The sequence below is a fragment of the Petaurus breviceps genome, unplaced genomic scaffold (assembly GCF_028583685.1).
Source record: "Petaurus breviceps papuanus isolate PSGF00001 unplaced genomic scaffold, PetGlider_PUasm1.0 90849, whole genome shotgun sequence".
NCBI classification, from domain to species: Eukaryota; Metazoa; Chordata; class Mammalia; order Diprotodontia; family Petauridae; genus Petaurus; species Petaurus breviceps.
Genome location: NW_027187361.1, coordinates 14,109,665 through 14,124,622, shown reverse-complemented (window position 1 = coordinate 14,124,622; position 14,958 = coordinate 14,109,665). Strand labels below are relative to the sequence as shown.

The following is a 14,958-nucleotide window of genomic DNA, read 5'->3' as shown; positions in this document are numbered from 1 at the left end:
AACCCTCTTCATTTTCTGTACTGAGTCCTGCCTCCAAGGGCTGTAAGCATTGCATGCTGTGAAGCTGGGCTGGCCCAGGGAGCCTTTGGGGAGTCTGGTTCCAGAAAGATGCTCCCAACTGCAAATAAGAGTCCGACTTCTTCTCAGAGTTTTGTATTATCTGGGCATAACCTCTATCTTTCTGAGTTGGGAAGTGTCGGCTGGAGCTCCTTGGGGAAATCTGGGCCTTTTCCTGCTTGATAGATCAAGGGGCATTTCACCTGGGAGATCCAGGGAGGATAGAAGGCTATACATTTCACCAGCTGGGGGTAGATGGGGTCAAGCTCTGTCTGCATCTCATTTTTTACAGGTTATAATCAGATCCTTTACTTCCATTTTGACTGCTGGAAGGGTGGCAGCTCCTCTGTGGTTGGTGGTCAAAACAAAACTCTACTAGCCCAGAATGGGTAGGACACAAAGAAAGAGAGACAGACAGACACCAACAGAACCAGCTGGAACCACTTACAGGCAAAATTTCTGCATCCCAAGTTTGCCCGGAGATTGAGGTACAGATTGTACTCTGGCTACGTCTAGCCCTCATATCTCAATAGAACAGAACAGATTCACCCCAATTTTGAGGTCCTGAATTGTCACAGGAATGTAAATTTTTAAGACCTTCCCTGCCCTTAGGTTAAGTGCACCTGGAGCCTGTGGTGGGAGGCTTGTTTTTCAGGAACTCCCACACCTTGGTGCTTTGTGATTGGGTAATGGGTCAAGAGGATTGTTACATTCTCTGACCTGGGAGAAGGCTATATAATCCCTGATGTGAGACTTTGTTTTGGGGCTCATTTTGAGAAGTGTTCTGTGATTTGACCTGATGAGACTTTGGGCAGCCATTGAGAACCCCCCGGCTTTGAAAAACCCAGATGTTCATGCGTCCCTCTCTAGTAACTGTGATTTGGTATGGATGTAATAGTTGGACAGTTGGAGGCCTGTCTGCTTGAAATGTTTCTGTCTATTTACTCTGAAGTTCGGGGTGCTGACCTTTTTCCCTTGAACTAGGTAAATGATATGTTTGATTGATTAAAGCAAGATTGTTAACCCATTTTGAGTTGCTTTCCTTTAGAAAAGCAGATCTAAGAACCTGTCTTAGCAGCCACCCTGGAGACACTGGGGTGCTTGCTGCTACAATATGAATACACACAGGGTCGAATAAGGAGCCAGTCAAAGTCAGGAGGCAGGTGCAATCTTTCCCTCCTTGAGACCTGGGGCCCTGGAACTTCATCAGGGGCTATCCCCCCTAGGAATTGGGGTGAGCAGATGCCTATCTCCCGAGGCCGAGAGTTCTTCCTATGTGGCAAAATCTCACTGGATCCCCATGCAATGGCCAGGGCTGCTTCCTCCTCATCCCTCCCTTTTCTTATCTCTCTTTCTCCGAAGGGGAGACAAGGAGAAAGCTGGAAGTCCAACAGTTGCCCTGGCTGTTTTTGAACACAGAGGTTGTTAGTTACAGAAAGACAGACAGAAAGGCAAGCACACAAACATACCAACATATAAGACCCACACACCAACAGACAGACAGATAACCACTCACCTCCAGAGGCTGGCACAGAGATCTGGGTCCAAAGAGCCAAAATGTGACTTGATCAATGTCAGGGGATGGTCTGGACTCTCTCAGCCTTCAGTTCTGAGCTCTGAAAAAAATTTCAGATGCCAGCTGCTTAAGGAAATCAGAGCTGAGTGGCTTCTATCCCCTGAGTCCAAGGATTTTTCCAGTTTTTGCATCTTGGACAACAACACAGAATGTTGTCTATCTCACTAGGGCCTCCAAATGTTGTACAAGCAAGACCCAAGTAACAATTTAGAATAGGACCCTTTATTATACACCATGTTGGCTGATCAGGCCACAAACACATGGCGGGCTGACGAGGTACCACCCCACCATCCCAGGTTGCACAGCAGCGATCTCAGGTAAAACCTCAGCTTTTAAAGGGAGGCCACATGGCCAACAGTTAGGTTTTACATAAGCAGAAACTTGCAGAGGCCAAGAACAGTCATTGGTCAGTACACACCTTGAAATTCCGGCCAGCACCAGGTCTGCCTGACTCAGAAGCCCTCCCACCTCTGTACAGGTGAGCTGACTGGAGAAGAGCAGAGACCCAGTGGGGGAAGGTGGAGCTGACCCAGCAGTCTGTTTACTTCCCTGAGATTGGGGGATGGGGAAACCAGATACAACTATGGCAGTGGTGATGGTGTTGGCAGAGGGTGTCAGGCCCTCTCTCCAGGAAGGCTACTCCCCTCAATGACGGTAGCAAGGGCCACCCGCTGGTTCAGAATCAAGGTGTGCTCATGTCAATTACACATGAAAGTGACCTAGATTCGGGTTCCATTCCTCACTACTACATGTACATGCCTTGAGGAGGGCAGCAGCTGTTTCTTTGTTTTTAGATCTTTACTCTCTTTCACCAATCCCCAATGCCACACCCAATCAAGACGCTTTAAGTAGTAGGGGCTTAATCAATGTTTGGTAAAGGAGTGAGCATGTGGGATGGGCAACCAGCACTCCCGTAACTGGGACTCTCTAAGCTAAGGCTTGAGCACCTTTGGTAGGGGATACAAGAATGCTTGTTCAGCTATGGGATGGACCGATGGCCTCTGCTGTGCTTCCCAGCTCCTGTGGCTTGCAACTCTGGGAAGGAAGGAAGGAAGGAAGGAAGGAAGGAAGGAAGGAAGGAAGGAAGGAAGGAAGGAAGGAAGGAAGGAAGGAAGGAAGGAAGGAAGGAAGGAAGGAAGGAAGGAAGGAAGGAAGGAAGGAAGGAAGGAAGGAAGGAAGGAAGGAAAGGAGGGAGGGAGGGAGGGAGATGGTAGTGATTGATACTAGAGCCCGAGAACTTCAGAGGGTTCTTCGACAGACGGCGAGACAGAGACAGATGGAGGGGGAGAGAGAGAGAAGGGGGAATGGGGTGAGGAGAGAGGGAGGGAGGAAAGGAGTGAGATGGGGAAGGGGGGAAAGAGAGAGGGAGGAGGGGAAAGGGAAAGAGGGGGAGAGATAGGGAGAGAGAACATGAAAGCGGGACAGAGAACAAGAGGAAAAATGGGTTTTATTTCCATTTCTTTGCTGTGATAAAAACTGCAACTGATATTTTCAAATGGACTATACTGCTGCATTTCTAAATACATAGAGAGGTAAATGCATTATATATGAGTTTATATGCATGGCAGTTCACTTAAAATGAGACCTACATTTTTCCCATTGATGTTGAAATGAATATAACAATTGGAACCCTGAGAATGAATGAATGAATGAATGAATGAATGAATGAATGAATGAAGGGAGGTGCTGGCAGTGATTGACAGAAGCGCCCTAGAACTTCAGAAATTTCTTCAACAGGCCTCGAGAGGGAGAGGGAGAAGGAGAGGGTAAGAGATAGAGAGAGAGAGACAGAGAGAGGAAATGATATACGTATGTGCCATTACATACAATCCTGTGTATTGTTTGCATGTTGCGCTGTATCTTTTTCTAGAAGAGAGACTTGGAATACTTTGTAAAATCCTAGCAATGCTCACTCCAATATTTGAACTCATTAAATATGGTTCCCATACACATTCTTTTCCACAAATGTTAATATGACAGAACTGCAGAGAGGTTGGTCTGTTCCTCCTTTTCTCCTGTTCACTGAGTGAAAAGGAAAAAAGAAATATATTTGTATGATATACTATATATGTTTTAGTGTTTAATATAGATATAGGTGTATATATATATATTACTTTTATATATATACACACACATATATATAATATGTATATATATAATTTTTACCTTTATGCCATATTTCAATTCTGAGGGGACTTTAACAGATATATATATAAAATACACAATATTATAGAAAGCCGTTTGGGTCCAGGCTCAGCTTCTTGCTATCTCTGTAAATTTGGAAAGAACATCTGACCTCACGGGGTCTCAGTTTTATTATTTATAAAATGAGGGAAACGAAGTCAATCTCTAAGTCCTTTTTAGCTCTTATATTCTAAGGAAATGAAAAATGTAATCATTTTTCTCACCATGTCCACAATCCTATTGATCTACTTGTCACAAATTGTATATTCCAAATGGCCAAATCACAGCCATCATCACTTAAGTAACTTAAGGATAATTTCACTGACAGTTCAGTTAAGATGATAGCACCATAGGGGCAGCTAGGCCCTGGAGTCAGGAGGAGCTGAGTTCAAACATGACCTCAGACACTTAACACTTACTAGCCATGTGACCCTAGGCAAGTCACTAAACCCCAATTGCCCTGCCCTCCCCGCTCCAAAAGGCCAAAAAATAAAAACATAATAGCTCTGTTAATAGAGCCACCCCTGATCAAAAGGAAACTGTCCATCATGGGATTTTCAAACTGTATTTGGAGTATTATTCTGAGTGTCCTTCTACATACTGATGGATACATGATCTAATAAATATTCTCATTACCTAATCCATCCATACGTGTAATTCTTTTTTCAAATTTTATTTATTTTGTTTTCAACGTTCATTTCCACAAGATGTTGAGTTACAATTTTTTCTCCCTGTCTTTCCCCTACCCCCACAACAAAATAGTGAGCACACTGAATGAATACCCCTCCCCCAATTTGTTCTCTCCCGTATCCTCTCCCATCTCCCCCCAGCTTTCGAGTAGGGCAAGATGCATTTCTATACCCTAGCGCTGTATGTCTTATTTCCCAGTTGTACATACATGTCATTCTTATCTATGCCTTTTTATTCATGTTGGGGCCCTTTCCACTGCCCCAATCCCACCCCTTTGCTGCATTCAAAGGCATTCTCTTACTGCTCCCATTGGATCTTGTTGATACTTTGGGGGCTGACTTCTGTACATCTATGTCTCACTGCTGAGAGTGTGTTTATTAGCTGCTGAGTTAGAAGGGCTGAGGAATTCTCTATGTACTAACTGCCCTGCGTTATTCCTCTCTCTCTCTCTCTCTGTACATTCCTGGAGCATTCTCACCTGCAGACCTTTCTTCACACTATGCCTTATGCATGAAATCTGACCTTTCAGCTCAAACTTTACAGTCCTTCCCATCTCATCCAACACCACTTCCTCTGGGAATCCTTCTTTGAAACACTCTCCACCAGAGGTGAAATTTCTTTTCAGGAACTTCACATAACATTTTGTTCAACCTTAGAAAGTCAACACTATTTTGCGTTTTAATTATTTGTGTGGGTTTTATCAACCCTGCCAGACTCAAGCTTCATGAGGGCAGAAATTTTATACATTCCTTCAGAGTACTCTTCATATAGCATGTACTTTAGTAATATTGGTTGAACTGGGGGTGGCCAGGTGGCTCAGCGAGTAAGAGCACCGGCTCCAGAGTCGGGATGACCTGGAGATCGAATCCCAGGCTCAGCACCGCTCAGCATCACTCAGCACCACACCCAGAAATAACTGGCCATGTAACCTTGAGCAAGTTACTTAACCCCGATTGCTTTAAAAAAAAAATATATATATATATATATATATATAGATTGAACTGAATTTATGTTATTGCTGAAAACTTTCAATTCCAGATTCTCCAATTAAAAACATAACTTTTGATACAAAGACAAGATGGCTGAGGTGGACCAATGTGGAGAATGTAAATGACGTCAAATGTATTGTTAAAGTGCTCTCAGAATTCGAATATCACACAAAGGTAAAAATAATTTTGTGTGTTTGTGTATAAAAGTCATGTATGGGGGGTGGCTAGGTGGCATGGTGAATAGAGTACCAGCCCTGGAATCAGAAGGACCTGAGTTCAAGCCCAGCCTCAGACACTTAACACTTACTAGCCATGTGACCTTGGGCAAATCACTTAACCAAATTGCCTTCCCCCCAAAAAATGTCATGTATGACACATATCTATGTGTGTGTATATATATATATATATAAACATATATGTATATAATACAAATAATATGTTCCTTTTCACCTATTTACTCAGTGAACTCAAGTAAAATTATTTCAAAGAGCTAATGGTCAATACTAGCATATTCACACCTAGGAATTTTTGTACTTGGAATAAATAGTACATACTGCTCCCTGAGGCATATGTCACCAAAGGCACACTCAGTGGTGGGGGAGGGGCATAATACCAACCAAACACTTAGGGACACTGTAAGGCTGCTGAGATGCTACTCATCCTTATCAAAGAAAGTAGGCTATTTGGGAGCTTCTTAGTTTAAATAATTCTTTTTGACATTTGTGTGCTAAAGTTAGTTGTTTCTTCCACTTGGCATCTCAGAGCATAAATACTGGGTGAAGTTCGTGTAGACTAGTAACTTTTCTAAGAAACAGAGAGACTTTGGGGAGAGGAAACTGAAAGAAATCAACCCTGACACCTCCACACAAAAATAATAGCAAACATTTGTATAACACTTTGTTTTACAAAACATTTTGCATATGTCACTTGATTGTCATAACAACCCAGACCCATTTGACAGAGGAGAAAATGGAGGGACAGAAAGATTAAATGACTTGACAAGAGTTTCACAGCTGATAAGGTTCTGAGGCAAGATTTGAACTGACTCTCAGGTCTTCCTGACTCCACGCCCAGCACTTTTGGGAGGTAAAAAGAAGAAAAAAAGCTAAAGCTAAAAGATTTCTCAAGGATAATCTATCTCATGCAGCTGCCTCATTTTTTTTGGAGAAGGCAATTGAGGCTCCAGAGAAGGGAAATGGTCACAGAGGATGGCTCATTTAGCACATTGAAATTGAAGCTGAGGGGAAACAGAATCATAAGGAGGTCAAATCTCATGGATTCATGTATCAGGGAGTTGAAAGAGGATCTTAAATGCCATTTTTGTCCAGCTTCCTGTAGCACCAACTCAATATTCACAGCACTGAAGATGACTGTGAATATGCTGGCATAGTTCTCAATCACAAAATATAACAGACTCTCTATATGGAAGATAAAAGCAAAACATTTATTCAGACACCAGAAAACTGAATCCCAAAATCAGAAAGTCAAACCCATCATAGTAGCAAAGAAGTTAATACATCATAGCACAGCATGAAGCCACACCATCCTTTAGCCTTCCCACAAACACTCACAAGCCTAGCTGTCTCCTTGGGTACATCCTCTCTTCGCTCCAGCTCTAACTGCTCTGACTCCTAGCTTCCTGGTGGGCTCTACTCCACCCTTCAGCAAACTCCTCCCACCACAGGCTCCATGTGCTTACATTTGGCCTATTAGGGGGCAGGGAAGATCTTCAAATTCCCTTAATCTTATTAAGGGGCAGGGAAGATCTTCCAGTTCCCATTAGCATTATACCTCCTCACTTTATAGAGGAAAAAAAATAGAATCAGAATTAGTGCAAAGGAAGGAACAGAACCCAGGTTTTCTGATTGCTCATCTAATGGTCTTTTGACAAGTTTGTTGAAACTTCCTCAGGGGGATTGATCTCTGGTCTCAAAACTTAGAACTAATAGTTGACTACTCTAAGACCTGCCTATTTCTTGACAAGTACCAAATAATTTAGATCGTCACACTTTTGCAATATTGCTGAATATCTAATATTGACAGGCATACCACATTTCCAATTTTTGTTTCATCATTTCCTTTGAGATTCTTGAATGAATTTCATAATAATTTTTAATGGTTATAAACTAGCTGTGTGACCTTGGACAAGTCACTTAACCCCCAATTACTCTCTAAAAGGCAAAAAAAAAAAAGAGCTAGTAGTTGAATGGATAGGGCATCCCTGGATCCTTCCAGGTGCAGCCTGACTCTAAGTTCAGCCCCCAGGTTCCAGTCATCAGGAAAATCTGAGCATCTTGGAGGAGCAAAGCTTCCATGGAATGCACAGACTCCTGGGATGAGAGGCAGAAGTAACCCAGAAGGCATGGCCCTGGAGAAGGGCTAGGGAACCAGATTCCTACCCTTACTCCCCTCAGTGGTGGTTTTACATCATCAGTTCATCACACTTTCAACCTAGTAATTATTGCCTATTGGTATATGAGATGCCAGGGAGAGAGGTTTCCAGAGGATAGATAATAGACATGCTCCCCTCCTCAATACAGAGAGGTGATAAACTACGTCAGCAGGATTTTGTACCCTTTATCAGACCCTCTACCACCGTGTTGGGTGCTTTGGGGTTTTGTTTTTTTCCTTTTGTCTGAATAGGGGAGTCAAAAATGACTGTCAAGTTGAGAGGAAGAAAAGAGGCCATTAACAAAGCTTTTTTTAAAAAAACAGGCAAGGGGGGCCAGGTAGCACAGCGAGTAAGAGCACCGGCTCCAGTGTCGGGCTGACCTGGATCAAATCCGGCCTCAGATACTCAGCACCACATCCAGAAATAACTGGCCGTGTAACCTTGAGCAAGTTACTTAACACCGATTGCTTTAATAATAAAAAAAAAAAGTTAAAAAAAACAGGCAAAACTTCTATGGGAAAGGTCCCCATGATTTAAAAAGAGAATATCATCCCCAAGAAATTGACAATAGTCCTGTGCAGTTCACAGTGCAAAATATTATTTCCATTTTTCAGTGAGAAAATTAAGGTGTAGAGATGTTAAGTAACAGAGCCCAGGAAGACCTGAGTTCCAATTTGACCTGGACACTTATTAGCTGCGTGTTTCTAGACAAGTCACTTACTTCTGTTTGCCTCAGTTTCCATGACTGTCAAATGGGGATAATTATAGCACTTACTTTGCAGTGTTGTTATAAGGATCAAATGAAATAATATTTGTGAAAAGTGTTTGGTAGATTGCCTGGCCCATATTAAGAATTATATAAATGCTTCTTTCCTTACCCCTCTCTTTTCCAGCATCTGACACCAAGTAAGTGACTATGCCAGAACTCTAGACCAGATCTTTTGATTTTCAAGTTCAATAATCTTTCCAGTCCAACATGGAGAAGAATTCTGGGAAGCAAGGTGACTTAGTTCTCAACAGTTATAGCTTTATACAATGTCACAGGTAGACAGGACCTTAGGCAGCATTTAGTCTAATTTCCTCGTCTTATTTGTCCTGTTTAATGATCAATTGACTAAGTAATAATTGTGTGATATTTTGTTTCTTTTTTTAGGCAACAAACAACAGTATGTGCCATATGACGGGGCTGTTTACTTGGTGCCAAGGGGTAGACCTTGAAATTCAGGGATTTGCTGGGAAAAGATTTTCAAAAACATTCCAGGTTCTCCAAAGAGGTGATGTAGCACAATGTTCAACATGTTTTTTTTGCTTCCTCATCATCCTCAAAACTAAATTTTGTCTGCACACAATGTACAAATCTATTTTCTTTCCTTTCTGTCTTCTAGGAGAAAAAGGGACCACTAAAGAAAGTGTGTCCTGCCAGGTTCATGATACAAATCTCATGGACTGCAAATGGACAGTAAGGAAAACTCCAAGAGATATCCAGTATCAATTTTTTTACTCAAAATACGCAAAGTAGGTTTTGGTCTTACAGGGAAACCCCTTTACAATTCTGTCATAAAAAAATTTTTTGGATCTTTCACAACAATACTTTGGCTATTTCAGTGCTTTTGCAGATAGAGAATGTCCAAAATACATGACAGATTCTGAAGGAAGACGTGTTGGATGTCATTTTAATAACATCTCAGGATTCGAAAGCTTTAGAGAACATCACTTCCTAGTAACCGGAACCAGCAGTGGAAGGGAAGTCCAGTGTAATGATGCGTACATTTCACTAAGTGAAATTGGTAAGAATAATTTCTGTTTCTTACACATTCATGCTAGTGAGACATGGGTCATGTTTTTATTTGTGGTGATTGGACGAATGGTTTGGCTCTATTACGTCTCATAAAATGTATCTCAAGTGCTGCTTCTGCCAGCCTGTTCTTCGTATAACTGAGATAAGATGTGTCTTCCTCATGGACATGTTTCTTCTTTTTTTTTTTAACAAAGTCTGTATGGATAATTTTTGTTTCTACATCACCTTGACTTCCAAATATTTTTTCCCTTCCCCCTTCCCAAAGAACCATCTCTTGTAACAAAGATTTTAAAAGACTAGGAATAAGTAATTCAGCAAAAAACTAACCAACACAACTAATGTTGTTGTTCAGTAGTTTCAGTCATATCCAACTCTTTTTTTTTTAGAACTTTTATTTATTTATTTTATTTTTTGCCTTTTTTTTGGAGGGCAATTGGGGTTAAGTGACTTGCCCAAAGTCACACAGCTAGCCAGTGTGTCAAATGTCTGAGGTCGGATTTGAACTCAGGTCCTCCTGACTCCAGGGGTGGTGCTCTATTCACTGCACCACCTAGCCGCCCCCATATCCAACTCTTTGTGACCACATGTGGGGTTTTCTTTGCAAAGATAGTGGAGCATTTCCTTCTCTAGCTCATTTTACAAATGAGGAAACTGAGACAAGCAGGGTTACATGACTTGCCCAAGGTCACACAGCTAGATAGTATCTGAGGCCAAATTCAAACTCAGGAAGATGAGTCTTGCACTCCATCCACTACACCACTGAGACATCATCTGTTCTGAGCAGTGCATTCAGTATTCCACACCCATAGTTCCACACCCACTCTGCAAATGTGGGAGGGAAGTTCATTTCCCATTTTTTTCAGAGATGAATATGCTCCTTATAACTGCATGGTATTGCTGTTGTTTCCATTTACGTTGTTGTAGTCAGTTGGCATATTCCTGAGTCTACTAACTTCGCTTTATGTCACTTCAGTTCATAGAAATCTTTCCATGAATCTCCTTTCTTCATAGTCTTATGGTTCAGTAATATTCCACTCTATTCATATACCAGTTTAACCATTCCCCAATCAGTGTGTATCTACTTTGTTTCCCGCTCTTTGCTGCTACAAAAGGTGCCGCTATAAATATCTCGGTGCATATGGGCTTTTTTTTCCCCCCTATTTTGGGCTTATATATGTTTAGCAATGGGACAATTTTTAGTGTGGAGGAAAACAGCAAAAGGCGTGAAGAAAGCTGAAAACATGCTAGAAAATCAGTCAACAAACATTTTTTTGAAAGTACCTTAAATCTCTTTAGGAAGATTAGAAAGTTCCCTGGGGCACTGAAAGGTTAAATAACTTCCCTATGGTCACATTGAGGGGCAGTTAGATGGTGCAGGAAATAGAGCACCCGAGTGTAGAGTCTTGAAGATCTGTATTCAAAGATGGCCTTCAGATACTTGCTAGCTGTGTGACCCTGGATAAGTCATTTAACCCCTATTTGCCTCGGTTCCTCATTTGGAAAATAAGGACACACTAGAGAGGGAAATGACGGACCACTCCAGTATCTTTGCTAAGAAAACTCCATGGACACATCTGAACAACAATGGTCACATCACTAGAATAGGGTCCTGGAAACAACAAACATTTATTAAGCTCCTCCTACATGCCAGGCACAACTCTAGGTACTGAAGATACAAAGACAAAAAAACAAAACAGCTCCTACCCTCAAGGAGTGAAGTGCTGGAAATATAAAGAAAGGCTTAAACTGTCCCTGTTCTTAAGTTGTTCACAATATCATGGGGGAGACACAAACTAGAGACATGCAGAATAAGCTGGGAATAATAAACAGAGGGAAGGCCACATCATCCAGAAAGAGGAGGAACACTCAAAGCCTTTCATAACCTCACCCCTTCCATTTCCAGGTCTTATTACATTTTACTCCCCACTCCCATTGACTCTGGGATTCATTGACACTGGCCTTCTTCCTATTCTTCATGTAAAACTCTCTATCTCCTACTTCTATGCATTTTCTCTAACTGTCCCCATGCCTGGAATTCTCCGAACCCTCACTCATCTCCACCTCTAGGATTCCCTAGCTTTCTTCAAGTCACAGCTAAAGCCCCACAAAGAATTCTTTCCCAATTTCCATTGATGCCAGGGTTTTTCCTTTAATGAGATAAGGAATTTTTTTTTGTCTTTTTGGAGGGGGGAAGACAGGGCAGTTGGGGTTAAGTGACTTGCCCAATGTCATACAGCTAGTAAGTGTTAAGTGTCTGAGACTGCATTTGAATGCAGGTCCTCCTGACTCACCAGGGCTGGTGCTCTATTTACTGTGCCACCTAGGTGCCCCAAAATAAGGGACTTTCAACTCCTGATGAAAAGAACTGAGTAGAAAATTTGACATATAACCATAAAGTAGCATAAAAAGGTAAACATGAGTGAGAAATCATAAGAGACTAAACAAGATTAAATTATTTGCATTCTTACATGTGGAGATGATACATGTAACCCCTCAGAAATGTATCATCACCAAGGGTCTTAGAGTCTAAATGAGAGCCTAGATATAATCTGGTTATGTTTGAATGCTCTTAAAAGAAGAATGGAAGGGTAGGGAAAAGGAATACTCTGGGAGAGGAAAATAGGGAAAATCATCTCACATAAATAGGGTGCACAAAGAAGAATTTATACAGGGGAGGGGACAGTGGGAGGGAGAAGGAGACAGTTGAATGTCACTCTCATCTGGACTGGTTAAAGGAGGGAATAATACACATAGACATAGTCGAGTACAGAAATTCATCTTATCTAACAGAGAGTTAAGAAGGAAATGGGGTTCAGGGGGTGGGAATAAGAGAGAGGGTAGATTAACGCAGGCAGTAATGAGAAGAAAAACAGAAAATGTTCTACTTTTCAAGTGCAGAAATCCAGATATGATCTAGATAGATTTTAGTAAAGAATTTGTCAAAGTCTAAATCACACACAATATGCGAGATAGATTGTAGTACAATTTGTTATATTCAGAGCTAATTGAATGGCCAGAACCAAAGAATAGTCATGTTCATTGTTTAATGTCAGTTTGGAAGGAGATTTCCAGTGGAGCACTCTAGCTGTCTGTACTTGGCCTTGTGCTATTTAATATGTTTATCAATGACTTTTACAAAAGCGTAGGTAAAATGGTATGCTGCAGCTACCTAGTAACTGACTCATGAGAAAGACTGTTATATGTTTAGTGTGCATATCTACACTTCAGAAATCAGCAAATGATGAAAGATAGAATCAATCATTTTCTGGTGAAATCAAGACTTAATTTATCGTTTTGCTGTTGTCTAGGCTTAAGAAAGTGAGGAATTTTTAATAATGCCATTTCAACTTAAAAGTGTACATTCCCCTCCCCCTCTGCCAGGGCTGCTTGTTAAACATTTGTAAGCACACCTCTGCAAACATGATATGTTTATACAATTTGTGGGTGACCCAAAGCTGGGAGAAATGTTTTTTTTTTCCTTTGGCTGGAAGGGACCTAGACCTTTTTAAAAAATCAACTAATTTATTTTTAGTTTTCAACATTCACTTTTAAAAGATTTTGAGTTCTAAATTCCCCCCCTCCTGTCCTCCTTCCCTAAGACTGAATACAATTTAATATAGGCTATACAAGTACAATCACATTAAATATATTTCCACATTAGTTATGTCTTGAAAGAAGAATATGAACAGAAGAGGAAAACTATGAGAAAGAAAAATACAAAAAAGGGAAAGAAAATAGTATGTGTCAGTCTGCATTCAGACTCCATAGTTCTTTCTCTGGATGTGGATAGCATTTCCATCATGAGTCCTTTGGAATTTACTTAAATCATTGAATTACTAAGAAGAGCTAAGTCTTTCAATGTTGGTTATCACACAATGTTGTGTGGTACACACAATGTACACAATATTACAGTGTACATTGTTCCCCTGGTTCTGCTTACTTTATTCAGCACCAGTTCATACAAGTCTTCCCAGGTTTTTCTGAAATCTGCCTGCTCATCATTTCTTATAGAACAATAGTATTTCATTACTTTCGTATACCACAACTTGTTTAGCCATTCCCTATTGACCAATTCTTGGCCACCACAAAAAAAGCTGCTATAAATATTTTTGTACACATAGGTCCTTTTCCCATTTTTAATGATCTCTTTGAGATACAGACCTAGTAGTGATATTGCTGGATCAAAGGGTATGCACAGTTTTATAGCCCTTTGGGCATAGTTCCAAATTGCTCTCCAGAATGTTTGGATCAGTTCACAACTCCACTAACAATGTATTAGTGTTCCAATTTTCCCACATCTCTTCCAACATTTATAATTTTTTTTTGTCATGTTAGCCAATCTGATAGTTGTGATGTGGTACCTCAGAGCTGTTTTGATTTGCATTTCTCTAATCAATAGTGCTTTAGAGCATTTTTTTCATATAACTATAAATAGCATTAATTTCTTAATTTGAAAACTGCCTTTTCATATTCTTTGACTTTTTATCAATTGGGGAACGACTTCTATTCTTATAAATTTGACTCAGTTCTCTATATATTTTAGAAATAGACCTTTATCAGAGTCACTGGTTGTAAAAATTCTTTCCCAGTTTTCTGCTTCCCTCCTAATCTTGGTTAAAGGAATTTTAAAATGCTCTGAGAGGTATAATGTCTAGGACTAGGGAGATAATAATTCAGCTGAATTCCACCCTGGTCAGAACAATCTACATTTAGTGTTTAATTTGGGGCACCATATTTTAGGAAAGGTATTCAACAGCTGAATAGCATCTAGAGGAGAGTGACTAAGATAGTACAAGGTCTTGAAAATGAAACCATATGAAAATCAGTTAAAGCAACTGGGAATGTTGAGCCTGGAGAAAAGAATTGGCTACCTAAGACATGATAGCTGTTTTTGAGTATTCAAAATGCTTTAGCATTAGAGGAAATCATTCTGCTTGATTGGACCAAGAATTGATTGGTCAGAATTAGGAACAATGGATGAAGGTTTCAAAGAGATAATTTTAGAGGAAAAAAAATGTATAATTACAGCTATCACAAAGTGGAATGGGCTACCTTGCAAGTAGCAGGCTCCCCCTGACCCCAGATGCCTTCAAGGAAAACTTGGAGGACTACTTATTCATGGTCTCTAAGGTACCTTAGAGCTGTGAGATTCTATACTTCTGTTTGAGACTTATCTTACTCTACCAAAACAGATGTATTATTGAAATTAAATATTATACCAAGTAGGATTCCGTAGCCTCTCAAGCTCTCCATCAAGTGTATGGCTGAATAT

General features: G+C 40.6%; 1 protein-coding gene across 1 annotated transcript in view; it reads left to right on the top strand.

Annotated features, from left to right (window-relative positions):
- The window catches only part of IL3RA (interleukin 3 receptor subunit alpha), a 61,115-nt gene that overhangs the window by 12,355 nt on the left and 33,802 nt on the right, over window positions 1-14,958 (top strand). The window contains exons 3-6 of the mRNA XM_069072893.1: window positions 5,546-5,670; window positions 9,042-9,162; window positions 9,274-9,403; window positions 9,494-9,675. Coding sequence (XP_068928994.1) covers window positions 5,546-5,670; window positions 9,042-9,162; window positions 9,274-9,403; window positions 9,494-9,675 — 558 coding nt within the window. The remainder of the gene's footprint in view (window positions 1-5,545; window positions 5,671-9,041; window positions 9,163-9,273; window positions 9,404-9,493; window positions 9,676-14,958) is intronic.